At 41.5% G+C, this 16659-nt stretch overlaps 2 protein-coding genes across 2 annotated transcripts; both read right to left on the bottom strand.

The window, feature by feature from the left end:
• Positions 1 to 267: 267 nt before the first annotated feature.
• Positions 268 to 8112, bottom strand: mmp19 (matrix metallopeptidase 19). Its single transcript, XM_089010246.1, has 9 exons — positions 7150 to 8112; positions 6989 to 7074; positions 5734 to 5864; positions 4400 to 4612; positions 4062 to 4307; positions 2425 to 2550; positions 2167 to 2331; positions 1034 to 1161; positions 268 to 961 (listed from the first exon to the last, which is right to left on the bottom strand). Exons 1-9 carry the CDS (start codon positions 7243 to 7245, stop codon positions 737 to 739), a joined length of 1416 nt encoding a protein of 471 aa, XP_088866372.1. The 5' UTR covers positions 7246 to 8112; the 3' UTR covers positions 268 to 736.
• Positions 8113 to 10868: 2756 nt separating this feature from the next.
• suox (sulfite oxidase) lies at positions 10869 to 16206 on the bottom strand. Its single transcript, XM_089010643.1, has 5 exons — positions 16065 to 16206; positions 14800 to 14870; positions 14552 to 14726; positions 12894 to 13166; positions 10869 to 12330 (listed from the first exon to the last, which is right to left on the bottom strand). Exons 2-5 carry the CDS (start codon positions 14856 to 14858, stop codon positions 11113 to 11115), a joined length of 1725 nt encoding a protein of 574 aa, XP_088866769.1. The 5' UTR covers positions 14859 to 14870; positions 16065 to 16206; the 3' UTR covers positions 10869 to 11112.
• Positions 16207 to 16659: the final 453 nt, after the last annotated feature.

Here is a 16659-nt window from a genome sequence, read left to right as displayed (position 1 = left end):
TAGTGATATTTTTTTTTGTTTTCAATCAATAGGTCATCATCCTGTTTGACTTTAGCAGGGACATTTCAACCTTTTTTAATTTCTAATTGTGTACATACGTGTTGATAGAAATGAATAAAATACATGTTTGATACTTAGTAGTTGAACGAGTAGTTCATTGTTTTTTTGTTCCCTTTTTGAGCTCTTAGCAACAGAGTCCTTTCTCAGGCAATAAAGAGGTCATTGGAAGGATTTCCTATTCTGGAGTTGGTCGTAGCTGCCCCGCTGTGTGTAGCCAATATTTATTTCTTGTTACTCACACGAGGCAGGAACAAAACATAACTTCTTTCTTTCTGTCCTTTTGAATCTATGCATCACAACACATTTAGAGATCATATTGTAATTCATTGTGCAAAAAAAAAAATCACATATTGTGCTGTTTCCAGGAGGCCCCAGTGTGAATCTGTGCACAATGGAAGCACTGTCGAAAGAGTTCTGGTTAACAAAGCACACTTCCATTATCGCATTACGTCCTCTTCAAAGCATCATTACTCAAAATCCAACACATGTGTTTGTGAGAAAGGGAAAATAAAATAAAATACAACTCTTTTAATGTCTTCCCGGCATCATACAAAAAAAAATATTACATCATTGTAGCTCGCAGTCACAAAAGGACAAGGTGAAAGTAGGTCCTTCTTTGTTGGATTAAAAAAAATGCGCCTCCTTTTGGTGTGTGCTGCCCCCTGTCGAGCGGTTCTCAGCATCGCATCCAACGATCTTTCTTACTCAGTGGGTATCCTCTGTCGACCCTCAGCATCTCATTGACACGCCAGTAGTCATCCCCCTTGAAGAAATATACCCTACCATTTGTCCAAGTGAAAGCGGCATCCGGCCTGGACGGAACGCCGCTGAAGAGCATGGACAGCGGCCTGGGTGTTAAAATGTTGTACTTGAGCTCATCCCACTGCCAGAAATTTGAGCCCTGAAAGCAAAACAAATGCCATGAAAGTGCAGCACGTTGAGCAGATGAATGGGGAGCACGTTCAAGATTTACCTTGATGAAAATAAGCTTCTTGTTACTCTCCATGTATAAAGCCGCATCAATGTTAGGAGGGATGCGCTGCACTTTTTTAGGGTAGCCGTAGTCCAGTACGAAGCCAGTGTACCGCCATACTTGATTATCTACAAAAACGGACCCCCCCCCCCATTAGAGCAACAACCTGTTTTTTTTTTTTTTTTAAAAGGTAAAAAAAATGTAATCAAAACAAAATGCTGTGCATTGACTTAAACATTTGGCCCATTTCACTGCTTTGTATTATAATAATACATTACATTTTAAAGGGCAACCAACGTAATTTTTTTGTTTTTTCACTGACAACAGAAAAACGTTTTATAGCATCTAAAATACCCAAAACACGCAGTATGATATTTTTAGTCAAATGCAAAACACCAATAAAAATGACTTAATAAGACTCAATAAAAAGTGTCCAAAAGCTGCTAAAAATTGAGCTGCCAATTGGGCATTTTCAGAAAGTCCCGCCCCCAGTTCGTGACGTCACGCCAAGACGTCTTGCATTGCTGGAGAATCAAAACAATGGCTTCAGATTCGGAGAATATGCTTTCTTGTTACACATCCAGTGATGAATATGATTCAAATAGTTCTGAAGAGGAAAGCATACATGTTTGCAATCGATTAAAGAATTTATTTGTGCCATTTTGAGGCAACATTGGGGGAAAATCTCTCACCCAAAGAAAGAGGCACAAAATGGCGACCTCCAGTGGCCACCTCCGTTTCCACAGGCTGATAAATTCCTTATATGGCGCTTGGTTGCCCTCTACTGGCCTTCTGGCGGCTTTTGGGTGCAACACGAGGTCCCCAGACCAAACAAATACAGCAAAATACATTGACGTGATAGAAGGACCGCTACAATGCGTCAGGGGCGGTCCTTTCGTGACGTCACGTACGGACTCGTCACCAACTCAAAAACAAGACTTCCTGAATATTCAGTGCGAGTCTTAAAACGTAAAATATAGCTATATGCCGTGGAATCTTTGTAAAATACGCTCAGTAGAAATCATTTGAAGCTATTTTAAAAATTATGGACATAACTTGTCCGGAGACGTCGGTTGTCCTTTAAATCCCCAAAAAATAATTCCACATGATGAAATACACCTCACATGATTTACCTTTAAGAAAGTAGGTTTTATCAGTCCTTGGCGACTGCACTGCTGCATCAATGTTCCCAGGAAGTTCCTTCCACAGCCTATCGATTCTTATTGGTTTGTTGTGTCCCAGATCAGAGATGGTCCACATGTACTTCCCGCTGAAAGCAAAGGTTTTCCTCCATGGACCTGATTGGACAAAAATAAAACATGTAACATGTTGTTGTTTGTTTGTCATTGTGTTACCACGGTGTTTAAAGTGTTTGCTGCATGGCGTCGTACCAAGCATGATGGCATCCAGGATGGCTGTGCACGGGTCAGGGACATCCTCAGTGTCAATGTTGCTTTCAGTAGAAAAGACACTGTCGGAAGTTGTTGGAGTCGATAACGTGTTGGTTGTGGGTTGGCCTAGGAAAAAAAAATACAGTGGTTTGGGAGCAATTCTTTATACATAAAAAAATACCAACAAGAGAGCAATATTACATCGAAAAGGCTGTGATTTAAGCCATGGGTGTCAAAGTCAAGGCCCAGGGGCCAAATCTGGCCCGCCACATCCCTTTATTCGGCCCGCGAAAGCAAATCAAACTTGTGAAATTCCATGATGCTTGCTAAAGTCTGAACCATAATTTCAAATTGTCCCATGTAAACCACAATTACAGTCATTTTTTACTTCAAATTCGGAAAACGAGTTATTCATTCGTTTGTTGTGCGCTCGATGAAAGATTCTAATGGCTTCCCCAAATTCATAACGAGCCCCGAGAGGACACTGTAACTACAATGTGGCTCGCGACAAAAAAATTAGTTTGACACCCTTGCTTTAAGTGATTATCAATGTAGCTATCTGTCAAAGTCAGACACTCCCCTACTTACGAACATTCAAGTTACAAACAGTACATACGAACATTTTTATTGTAACATATGTAGTATTTTCTCCAGTTGTACATGTATATATCTTTATAGAGCATATATTTTATGAAATGTTTATTTTTCAGAAAAAACAAACACAGCTTACGGATACAAGCCTCAAAGGACAACCGACGTCTCCGGACAAGTTGTGGCCATAATTTGTAAAATGGCTTCAAATGACTTCTACTGAGCGTATTTTAATAAGATTCCATCGCATATAGCTATGTTTTACGTTTTAAGACTCGCTCCGAATATTCAGGAAGTCTTCCATCTTCCATCACGTCAATGTATTTTGCTGTACATGTTTGGTCTGAAAACCGTGTTGCACCCAAAAGCTGCCAGAAGAGGGCGTCCAAGCTCCATATAAGGAATTTATCAGCCTGTGGAAACAGAGGTGGCCACAGGAGGTCGCCATTTTGTGCCTCTTTTCTGTTGATTGATTTTCCCCCCCCCCCAATGTTGCCTCAAAATGGCATGGAATAAATGTTTTAATCGATTGCAAACATGTATGCTTTCCTCTTCAGAACTATTTGAATCATATTCATAACTGGATGTGTCACAAGAAAGCATATTCTCCGAATCTGAAGCCATTGTTTTGATTCACTAGCAATGCAAGACGTCTCGCCGTGACGTCACGAACTGGGGGCGGGACTTTCTGAAAATGCCCAATTCGCAGCTCAATGTTTTGCAGATTTTGGACACTTTAAGTCATTTTTATTGATGTTTTGCATTTGAATAAAAGTATCATACTGCGTGTTTTGGGTATTTTAGATACTATAAAACGTTTTTCTGATGTCAGTTAAGAAACAAAAAAGTGACGTCGGTTGTCCTTTAAACATACTTATATAAACCTTAAACATACGTTCGATACAAAATATAGCACTGAATCAACTTACCAACGAATTCACCTTACGAACGACCGTTCGGAACATATCTTGTTCGTAAGTTGGGGAGCGTCTGTATTTCAAGTCTGTTTTGATCATTAGGAATGACGATGTTTTTAAACAACTCACCATACAGTGCTTGGATGCCTCGCACATCATCGAAGTGCAGTTGGAAATTGCTTCGGTAACCGGTATAGACGGCGGCCATGAGGGCATTTCGGAATTGAGAATGACCCAAACCGAGTGCATGACCAATTTCATGAGCTGCCACGATACGTAAATTAGAGCCGTAATACGACCCCTCCGTCCAGAACTCGTCTTCGTCAAAATGGACCAGTCCAGATTCTGGTGCTTCTGCGTGGGCGAGTACATGACCTGCAAGGAGTCAAGGAGGAGGATGATGATTATGATGATGAAGAAGCAGCTACGTTCCATTAGAAAAAAAAAAGTCCGAAAAAGAGCCTAACCACGGCCATCAAATGGAAAGCTGCAGTAGCCATCTTTCTTGTGGAAGGCGATCCTGATGTCACCTCTTCCATATTCCACCTCTCTAAAGGTCAAGTCAGTCACATCACTCCAGTACTTGAAGGCCTCTTGGATGGCCGTTTTTACAAGGTCCTTCTTCATGTCTGGTGTGTAGTTGTAAATGCGGTAGGTCAGATTTTTCTTCCTCCATCGACCTGAGAAGATATGAAAAGAATTGGTGTGTCATCGGCATGTATTCATTACCCTCTCCAAAGAACAACGATGACTTTGGCATCCTGAGAGGAGTGGTGATCTCTGTTAATATCGTATGGTTGTATTATACTGCCCCCCAGTGGCCAAGGTGTGCACAACAGAGGGAGCACCACAACATGTCAATTGAACTGTGGCAAAAAAAAAAAAAAAAAAAGTGACAAAAAATAGTTGCTTTGTGTCTTTGAACTTCTAAAGTATTATCACATTAATGTGTGTTTTTTATTTACATTTTTTTTACGAAGCACAATATTTTTTGTCAGGTAACCAATCAACTCATTCACTGGCAGAAGATGCGCAAAAATGTGTCCACTGCAGTGCCAGAGTTTTTGTCATTGTCACTTGAATTCCAGGAGCCACAGAATATTGAGTTTTAGGAGTACATAAACATTCATTATGGCGTTAGAAACCTTAGACTCTCTTCTTTAATCAGGAAAAACATAATAGTTATTTCCTAAATTATATGGGTCTGGAGTGCTATATGAGCTTGAAATGGGGCCAGCTGTCCAAAATACAATGCATCACATATATATATATAGGCTTATATCGCGCTTTAACAACAGCTGAAGCTGGAACAGTGTTAACATGGAAAAAAAAGGAAATGCTGCCCTCTTGTGGAAAAAAAGAACATTGCCAGAGGCCATGGCTAGCGCTTTATCGGCACCCAAGCATGAAAAAAACAAAAACAAAACCCGAACAAATTAGGGAATGGCGCTCTACGTCATATTTTCAATTCCTGAATAAATTCGTAAAAGGGCAGTGAATGAATTAACAACAACAAAAGTTACATTTAAAAAATATAAAGCTGTATGTCAAATTATTTTACAACATGCACATTTTTTGTATGATATCAAATTACTAATGACCACGAGAACTATACAAACATCTATCAAACAATTATGGAGGAAACATACCCCCCAAAAATAAGCCTTTGTGATTTGAAAATAGCATCGTCATCAATTTAAATTGTACTTTGATGGATTCTTCAGCCCGACTATAGGAGATCAAGTTTTTCAAAACACATCTGTGCAGCCTCAATATTTCAAGTCATGGAGGCATTAATCACCCATCACTCTGTACTTGTGCTGTTTCTTGTTGAAGGGGTCTTCCAAGCCGCAGCGAGGCTGCCTCATCACAGCCAGCGTGGCCTCGTCCAACTCTCCACTAGCAGGCAACTCGTTAACCCTTTGGAAGACCCTGGAGACAAAAACAACAAAAATCGAACTGTGGTTAGACGGAGACGTGACGCGTCGCCATGACATTGTTTATGTTACTGCGGTTGCAGATAGAATAATGTGGGGTCTTCATCCAGTATTGTTGCTGTAATTGGCCCCAATATTGTCATTGGTTGCCATGACAACAATAATGTAATTTATTTGGGCTTATAGTTTATAATAATAATAATAATACATTTCATTTATACGCACCTTTCAAAGCTCTCAAGGTCACTTTACAGTCACATGATGAGTTTTTAGTAAACTTATTTAGTGTTACTACGTAAAAGCTTGGCCAAAACAAACATGTGGATCAAACCTCTAAAGATGGAGGAGACTGATTTGCTGTGGCGACCCCTTGAAGGGAAAAGCCGAAAGGAAAAGAAGAAGATGTGAATCTTCGTATTTATGTTTTTCTTAAAATCCTCCTCAATACTTTATTTAGAATATTTGTCATGTTCACTTCCGGGTTTGTGTCACGTGTTTCGACGTGCGAGAGAAAAAGAGAAATCGCCAGAGAAAGGGAATCAAAGTCTACATCATTAAAGTTTGTCTACTTTCGGTTTAGAAGGTGCACACGGTACGTTATTGATTTGCTTATTTGCTGTATTTCTTGTCGAACATATTGTTGTAATGTCGATTGTTGTTATACATGTTTTTTTAAGTTTTCACGGTTTTCCATAATAAACCTATGTATTTGGACATCAATACGAGGCGTCATCCTCGACCGGAGTAGATACAAATGCAATATGCAAACATTAACACATGAATTAAGCTTTTTTTTTTAATTATTTACGTATTTTAAGTATTTTGGCTTTTATTAGTGGTGAGAGGTAAAAATATGAGGCAGAATTCTCTCATTTTAAGCGCCTTTTAACCCTCATTATTATGTTACCGGTCAATTTCACCCGTTTTCGTTTTTGTGTTGACTAAAGCACTGGATATCTCTTCTTTTTCCTTTCTTCAAAATAGTTCTAAAATATCCAAATTGATAGAAAATGTGTTGTTTCTCAACATCTCAGACACGATTTTTACATATAGGTAAAAATGACCCACCACATAATCAACATATTTTTTTTTTGCAACATAATATAAGGGTTTAGTTACCGAAGAGCTTCGATGACCTCCTCCAGGTAGTTGGGGTTGTTTGGATCACTGGGGTCATTTAGGTAGCCATACTGCTTCAAATATGCCTGCACAGAAAATAAAAACAAATGCAGTTCCTGGAATTGGATTTAAAATAGCACTTTGAAGAAGCATATCACCACCTGTGCTTCATTCAGTTCCGTCCACTGCACCACTGCACAAAAAGCGCCGCTGTAAGCAAGCACCAAAAGTACCACCAGCACCCTGTTTCGCTCCATCTTTAAGCACTGAGGTTTCCCACCCGGAATTATCCACTGGAGTGCTTAGGCAAGAGGAGGCGGCAGTACTTTTAAAGCAGGCCTGGCGTGTGACTCACCATAGAGTAGACAATGAGCCATGGGGGAAGAATGCACATTGGAGAAAAAAGCTGTACTAAATCTGTGTGTGCGCCGTTGTCTTGTCCAGTTGTTCCGAGAGAAGTCGCCGCAATTGTCAATGCTGTATAAACATACGTAGAGACAACCGGATCCAGGTAAGACGTAGCAGAGGAACACTCGCGTTTGCAAAGCATCATTTGGGGAAGGAGTTAAGAAGATGGAAGGTCAAAATAGATTTTTTTTATACGTAGTGCAATGAGCTGAGGATTTGATGTGCTGGACATTTTGGAATGTGAAAGACAATTGGAATACCCAAAGAAAACCCACTCAGACTCCATGAGAGCATTTCAACTCCATTCGGGTAGGCCGGAGTCAGGAAATTTTTGCATTCTCAAATAGGAGCCGTTTTCAACATTTAAGAGGACTTAATAGGAATGCTGTGATTGACCTATGACCCCTGACTCACATACATATCATCTCATTTACCGCAATACAATGATAAAAAATGGAGCTGGAATAAAACCTTGAAGCAACATACATGTCATTAAACCGAATTTGTTCGGGTTTTGGTTTTTCTTGCGGTAGGATAAAGCGCTGGCCAGACCTCTGGCAATGATTTTCCCGACCAGAAGGGGCAGCATTTGCCTTTTGTACAGCCGCCCCCATTTCAAGCTCAGATAACTCTAGACCCATATTAACTCTTTGTGATGAAAGAAGAGACTCAAACAAGCCTTAAACATGCTAATATAAATCTTAAACATACATTCCATACAAAATATAGCACGAAAGCAACTTTATGAACGACCGTTCGGAACATATCTTGTTCGTAAGTTAGGGAGCGTCTGTAAATGTTTTTTAATTGTTCTTGTCTTAGTGGCTGGCAATTTTCAGTAGCGCAAAAACAACACACATGCTGTTTATTCATGACTGACTCATTGGTTCCATTGTTTTGGTGTTTTTTTTCTCCCTTACTCTTCAACCAAAGATCCTGCACTCTGGACATTTTGATCTATTGTATGCACCCCAACGTTTGGGAAGCCATGAATCACAAAGAATTCCGAGAGTTGACGACGAAACAGTCAAAATGACTTCTCCACAGGATGGTTATTTTACAATACGTGGCAGACATTTTTTTGGGGGGTGGGAGGGGGTGCTTTGAAGTGTCTATGACGGTCTTGATAAACATCAGGAATGACATAGTTGTGTGCATGAGGTTACACTATTGTTGTGTGCGTGCAAACAAAATTGCGGGATATTGCACGAGGCCTGAAGCAAAAAACACACAAAAAAAAACACCCAAACAGGATGTGGCTGGAATCCTCCGATGTCCTCATTTTGCCTTCACAACATACACGCACGGAAGCCGCATCCGCACCGTAACATGGAAACACTTAGGTGAGCATCTTGCTCCTGATTTTCAGTGTGAATTGCCTGCTTGTCACATTTTTGGGACATCTCCAGGGAGGGGGGGGGGGTAAGTGCAAGTCTCGTTTTAGCAAAAACTTGTTGTTGAGCTTGCAAGAGTCAAAGAATGTATCACGGGCATGTGACAGGCTACCTCAACTGGTTATGCGGGTCAACCACCTCAAAGCAGTATTGATTGGGGCCACTGCAAAAATCGAAGAGTCTCTTCACCAATGTTCCCTCTAATTTTTCATGTGTTTGAGCAGACACACAAGCTCCCTGAGCACACTGAGGACCACTGTGAGCAACATCAGATGTGTACTAGTGATGTGTCGTCCGCGAACGAGCCGGTTCTTAGAGCCGGATCTCTGAAGTGAACAAAGAGAGCCGGTTTCTAACAAGGAGGCGGAAATGGGAGCAGACTTTTTGATCCTCTATTCCCCGCCCCCAGTCTTCGGTTAAAGCCGCACGTGATTGGTCGATATCCGTGGTAGAGGAGGGAGGGGAGAATTACAGCCACACGCAGCAGTGAGGACAAGGAGGAGGGAGGTTAGGGTAGACAGGTGGACAAATGTTATCACATTATGTTGTTATTATTATTTTTTATTTATATTTATTATTATTTATATTGTTTTTTATTTTTATTATTATTATATTTTTTACTAGTTGGTATGATAGCATTATTCATATGAAAAGCAGTGACAGCTGATCATCAGACCAGAGTTGTAACCACAGGGAACGTGAAAGTTCGTGGATGCTCTCTGTGCACATATAAATAAAAATATTTGATATAGTGTATTTTTTACATGAGTAATTTGTTTTTCACATAATTGTACATGATTTTTGGCAGTTAATTAATTTAAGCAACAACAACAACAACAAATACAAACAAACAGAGGAGCCATTTGGGAGCCAAAAGAGCCAGATCTTTTCAGTGAGCCGAACCAAAAGAATTGGCTCTCTGAAAAGAGCCGGAATTCCCATCACTAATGTGAACGCTGTGGCTACACACCAGATTCACGACAGTATCAGGGCGCGTATGGCTGCGTAGCGTACGTGAACTGTACGGCATTATTGGCTGTACACCTGTCACTCATTGAGTTACATTGCAAAATGTGCGCTGCATAGATGTTCTTGTGTGTGCAAAGTATGTGCAATGTTTGAGGGAACATTGCCAATACAGATTTGAATCAATGCATCTGTGTGAAGCTGGCATTTGCAAAATCTTGAATAAAAAGTCAATCAAACACTTGACAGTGCAATTTCCCCAACTGGCTGCCAATAAATCATCGGTGACTAAAGTGTAAATTCAAAGCTGTTTATTCCTCGTCTTGAATGACAATGAGCCTTTCCCGTGAAAACAATGACTGGAAACATCGGCGTTGTCATTGAAGTGGTTTTCACAGTCAGCATGTTTGTTCTTATGAGCAAATTCCGATATGTCAAGATTTATATTTTTTTTTTGATTCAGTAAAACTTTGAACTTAAAGATTCCTAAGATTTTTTCCTAAGAACATTTTAGTGGACATCTCCTTCATTTATAGCAGCATTGTGCTGTTTTCCTATCACATGATGCACAGAATCAATTCATGTTGAAAAGGGGATTGGTAAAAAAAAAGCAACTTTTCAATGTTTTGAAAAGTGAAGACAATTTGCAATTTGTGTATTTTAGCAAGAAACATGATGTCAATGTCCATAATTTGCTTTTTTTTAAGCTGAATCCGCCCACCTTGAGTTTGGCACCTGTGCTTGAAAGAACATGCTAGTGCACGGAACTTCGGCTGGTCATTGGAGACATTTGTCTGTATAAGCTCAGTCGTACAGGAGTGATCCATCGAGGAAAAGGTTTCTTTAGCCGTCATCTGTACTTCTTTAAAGGTGTCGGATGGTTCGCTCCTCATCCGAAGAGTTTCGTCAGCTAACTAAAGTTGTGCTGGTAACTCTGGCCCTATATATATATATATATATATATATATATATATATATATATATATATATATATCCCCCAAATGAACAGAGGTGGCAATGCCAGACCTCTGCTCTGATAGGACCCTGAAAGAGCAGGTGATGGGCCATGGGTTACCAGCATAACTTTCGTTCGCTGACAAAGCTCTTCGGATGAGGAGCGAAATGTCCGACGCCTTCAAAAGAAGTACAGATGATGGCTGAAGAAACCTTTTCCTCCATTGCAGCCATTTGATTATTGCTCAAATGACTTGGTCACCCCAATTCTTGTTCAAACTTCAAGATTGCAGAATCAAAGTCAACATGAGCAGATCAATTTGGCAGCATCGTCAAATGGCAGCGTCCCAAATGGCGTCTGAGGTGGTTGGTGGTGGTCAACAAACGACGGTGTGATGAAATCTATTCATCGGCGTCAACGACGTCGACCTTCACCCTGTGCCAGGCGTTACTCAGCACTCCTCTGAGGTTCCAGATGGGAGCGACCGTGTCGGGCTGCATGTTGTAGCTGTTGTCCACCGCCTTGCAAACGATGTCCAGCTGGCGGACCTCTGAGGGCAGAGGGGCCGTGAGCTCCCACAGCTTCCAGGCCCAAGCTCTCCCGGGCGGGGGCGACGCTTGAGGATTTTGCCCCTCGTCGCCGCTCCTCAGCGTGGCCACTTGCCACGTCTTCCCTCCGTCCAGGGACACGTCCACGCGCACCACTTCCCGCCCGCCGCCGCTCCACGCGTAACCCTTCACCGTTACCTCTTCGTCGGCGCGGGGGACCGCGGCGCCATCTGCCGGTACGGTGATGGCCGACTGGACGGGCAGCTCTTGGATGGCGGGCGCCGACTTGAAGTCGACGGTGTCCCAGTCGGTGGCCGGCGAGAAGCCCTTGTAGTCGTTCTGCTGCCAGTGGCTGCCGCTCTCCTCCACGCTCACCGAGATCCTGGACAGCCACTTGACGTTACGAGCCCCCACCGTTCCGGGTACCACCACCCGCACCGGGTAGCCGTGGTCGGGCGGGAGCGGCTCGCCGTTCATCTCGTACGCCAGCAGGACGTCGCCTTCCTCGCCGGTCGCCTTGTTGACAGGGATGGAGGCGCCGTACGCGGTGCCCGTCGCGTCTCGATCCAGCCCCTCAAACTGCACGTGGCGAGCCCACCGCGCCACATCCGGACCGTATCCGGCTGCCAGCAGCACGTCTCGAAGGCGGGCGCCCCCCCAGGTGGCATTACTGATGGCCGAAATGCCCCAATTCAATCCCTTCACCTGCTTGACCGCGTTCATCTCGGAGCGCCGGTTGCCCGCGCACTGCAGTGTAGCCGTGACCGTGTGTTTGGGGAAGCGCTTCTTTAAATCCTCCAAGGACAGTTTGAGACCCCCGCCGGGGAGCCCGTCCACCTTAAGTTCGTACGCCGCCGGGTCCACCTGCGGAACGGGGAGGTGGTTCCTCTTGAAGAAGATGGCGGAAGGTGTGACGTAGCTATCCGAGAGAAGCTCGGGAGGCGGTTCGCCGTTGAAGGGCTTTAGGCTGTTGACGCGCAGCGCGGGATGTCGCTCGGGGTCGGACGAGTACGGATCGGACGACGGTGCGCTCTGCTGCTTCTTCTGGTCCTCCGCTCGTAACTCGCCGACCTTGTGGACAATCATGAATGGGATGGACGAATAGAGACACAATGCTATGTTTCACTCAGCTGGAAAGTTCACGATACTGACTACTATTGACTAGCATTTCTTAGCACAGGGGTGTCAAAGTCATTTTTTGCCGCGGGCCACATTGTAGTTATGGTTTCCTCTCGAGGGCCGTTATGAATTTGGGGAACCCATTAGAATGTTTAAATCCCTTCAAATATTACATATAGAGCACACAGCAAATTAATGAATGACTTGTTTTCAAATCTGAAGTCAAGAATAATGACTTTTATTGTGGTTGACATCCAAAAATGTGAAATTTTGGCTCAGATTTTAGCAATCATCATGGAAAGTTTGATTTGCAAAGTTTGTTTTGCTTTCGCGGGCCGAAAAAAATTATGTGGCGGGCCGGATTTGGCCCGCGGGCCTTGACTTTGACACCTGTGTCTTAGCAATTCAGCATCTTGATTTAAAAGTTCGAAAAGTGTACTTTTGTAACATGATATGGTCAAGAAACATGCTAAGTAAGCATTTTTTTCCCATCGTGACACTCGTGTACCTCCTACCTTATACTCAGAGAGCATTTCCAGCACGTGTTCTTGGTTGTGCACGGCATAAAGCGCCCAAAAGGGTTCCAGGGCCCCGCCAGCCGCCAACAAGATTTTTTCCCCGCCGGGGTGGGCGGGGATGAACTCAGTGATGTCATAGACGCCACCTTTGTATGTGACCCACACGCCGTCTTTCAGCGTGCGGTGCTTGGTAACCTCCTCCTGGCTGAAGATGGGAAGCTGGGAGGTCTCGGCTTTCAGCTGAGGGTTCACAACATCGCTCTGCTCCGCCTGCGCAGTAGAGATAACAACACTGTGAATGACAACCAGTAAGTTTGTGAATGTGACTTGAAAAAGCACAAAGGTGTCTTCTGTATTATTTATCATTGTCCACACTATCCAAAGAGGTATTTGTCCAAATTTCCCGACAGAGATATGAGATATGACGGAGATATGACAGAGATGCTGAGGTCAGGAGGAACAAGCTGACTCAAAGAAAGTAGGAGTTGAAAATGACTAATGTGCTGAGTCAGGTTTGTGCTGCACCGTTTGCAAAAACGCAGCCAGGGTGTGGCAGCCAACGATGTGAACTTTCTTTCTTGGAGTTTAAGATAACAAGAGTGATAGAGCCAAATTGGTAAAATGGCATCAGGACTTAAATGTGATATTTTGTAATCTCTCAATCTACCAATTTTATTAACTCATTTTCTGCCATTCCCAAATTTATTCGGCAATTGAAAAGCATGACGCATTGTATTTTGGACAGCCGTCCCCTTTTGAAGTTCAGATCACTCCAGGCCCATATAACTTAGGAATGAACTTTTTTTTTTCTGATGAAAGAAGAGAGTTTGAGGTTTTTTTTTTAAGCTGCATTAAATGTTTATGTCGTCCTAAAACTCAATATTCTGTGGGTCCTGGAATTTGAGTGACAATGACAAAAACCCTGGCACTGGAGTGGACACATGTTTGCACATCGTCTGACAGTTGAATGAGTTAACCTAAATTTACCATTTAAATAGAAACAAAATAAAAGGTTTTATAAAAGAAGAAAATAAAAATCCCACTTTAATCTTGAAAATATTCCATTTTTCGTTTTGAAAACAAAAACGCCCAACCACATTCAAATGATGACTTCAATTTTTATTTCGAAAATATAGCAGTTTTTATCAAAAATATTAAACTTTAATTGAAAAAGAATCTAGAAAACCAGAAAGATATTGGATTTCCTTATATTAGTCTCACAGTGGAGAAATTTACATTTCACTGCAGCAAAGTTATGGAAGGAAATGGAAAGGAAGAAGTAGAAAAACAAAACACGCTTTTTCAAAATATGCTTTAGAAAATCCAAAATTTATTAGCATATTCAACTATACTCATAAAACGTCTGACTTAAAACTTGAATTTCTAAAATGCTTAAATAAAACAACAAAACTGGTGACTCGTCTCCAAAATGACTTTAACCCTTTCTGGGACAGCAGTCTCAACAGTGGACATTTTATTATGTGATTGGGTTATGGAAGTATTAATTTTAAAAAAAATCTAAAAAAATACCCAATTTTATTCAAGTACAATTTTTGTGGAGTAATATATGCCTCCTCATTAATCAACCAAAACAACCAAGCATGTTTTACAAATATCTCACATGAAATATTAAGGTAGGTTGGGCAAAGATGTACCTTATGATGGTGGAGGCCATATGCCAGAACAGCTCCTGTCCCCGCCAGGAGACCCGCAAAGGCAAGTCGCAAGTTTGGAGCGTGTCCAGGGTGCCCCCATCTCTCTTCTTTATTGTTGCTGCTGCTGGTCACAAGACGAAACGAACACCATGCTCCAGCAGCAGATGCTTGGGGTCTACAGAATTTTGAGACAACTTCGTTAGGACTCCAATTAAATTTAAATAGGGATTAGAAAAGACACATCGTACCTTCGAGGGGTGCGCGGACCAAAACGAGTTAGGCGGTGACAGTGTCGAAGCACGAGCATTGCATTAATGTTCTGTAGGGAAATCACAATGAGAAGATTTTGATGAAATGAAACACAGAAAAAAAACATGGACAAATGCTGTGAATAAGGAAGTCATATTTTGAGGGAATAAACTCTGAATGAGTAACGAGGATATTGTTGAACTGCAGCGCTTTTTTTTTTTTTTTTTAATGCGGCTTCATATTATCTTCCATGTCACAAATGGGTATTGTGGATGAGATGCGAGCTAATTTGCGCAGATATTGATTTTCTCCTTTTGAAATGTTTCCGGCAGCACTCACTCCAAGGTTTGCATATGGGTACATTTTTGTCAAAATGCCAAAGTACAACTTTCCAAATGACACCTCCTTCTGAACTGACCAACCAGCAAAGAGCTCAGAAAAAAGGAACTCTCTTGGTAAACACTGATCATGCAGATATTGATACTGATTACTCCTGCTCGACTTTAGCCGTATAGCAATTTCTTTCTTTTATTGTAGTGTGCCAATGTCCAATGTCGAACAACAACGAAAACAGCACCATCCCAACTAAGTCTTGAGAAATATTAGCAGAACTATTCTGAACATTTAAATAGCGGAAAGGAAAAGATAACTAATGGTTATAGTGGTTTACAAAATATATATATTTAATAAGATCTATCTGTTCCAATAATATTAATGTCGTGTTTTGCACCGGCCTCGAAATCAACATTTTCAACCATTCAAATGTTCTGTCTACTCTAAACTGAGCAAACCTCTTATTTGTAACGTGTTTTTCCAGATTTCATTTACTGGTAATCGCGGTCGTGTCTTCTTGGCCAGTTGTGGTGACATTTGACTTCCTTTGAACGTGTAAATTGTGCTGAGAGATGACTGTTTTTTTCTTTTATGTTTTTTTTAACTTTCTGTCAACTTTCTGTTATCTGTTGTGTTCAATACACAAACAAACAAGTTGTTAAAAACAACGTCCCAAATAAGACGTCTCAACTGTTAGTAAATTAACAAAAATACGGATACCATATGGGTGAGCTGCGTATTGAATTCTGGAATTAGTAAAGAACAAGATGTGCACGTTGCAATGACGGCTAACGTTGCTAACGGTTAGCAAGCATCGCAACTGATGACCAAGGCGCACGAAAACCCCTAACCGTAATTTTTTGTCCACACGGGACTTGACACGATATTTTAAGTGTGCATTGTGGTTAAATTTAAAGAAACGTGAACTTACTTATGCGCTGTCAGACGCCCGTTCGAGTTCTACTGCTATAACACTGGCCACGCAAAAAATACCTGACACATGAGATGTGAAACCAGCAGCAGCTGATAAAGTTGAGACCGGGCGAGAGACGTTCAAGATCACAAATGTGGCGTCGTGCTGTAAAACGGAGCATAAAGACAATTCATAGTGAATTATTCAAAATTAATTTCTAATTTTGTGTACATTTTATCATGACATCCAAAATAATTTGGCATTATGATCAACCACGTTCAACTCGTCATCCGGCTTCGATGGTCCATTTTTCACAAATAATCATCATACACAGTTCAACCAATATTACTTTAATTTGAAAACGACAAAAAACTGCACTGAATGATGGATTAAAAACATTTAAAAACTCATTTAAATGACAAAATGCATTCCTTTTTTTATTTTTAGATAAGGTAAAAAAACGTTAATTTCCTGTTTAATTTCGGTCAAGGTGCGCTGTCACCTTTTGTCTCCCTTTTTGTTTATATGATGCATCCAGAATTTCATTCTTAGATTGTAGGTTTCTCCATGTATATCTTTAAATTTAGCAGTTCACGCTGCTTTAATTTCAAGA

Source organism: Hippocampus bargibanti, linkage group LG12 (assembly GCF_051943395.1).
Source record: "Hippocampus bargibanti isolate YZ-2025 linkage group LG12, ASM5194339v1, whole genome shotgun sequence".
Taxonomy (NCBI): domain Eukaryota; kingdom Metazoa; phylum Chordata; class Actinopteri; order Syngnathiformes; family Syngnathidae; genus Hippocampus; species Hippocampus bargibanti.
Note: the sequence above shows the minus strand (reverse complement) of the source record. Positions and strands in the feature narration are given on the sequence as shown.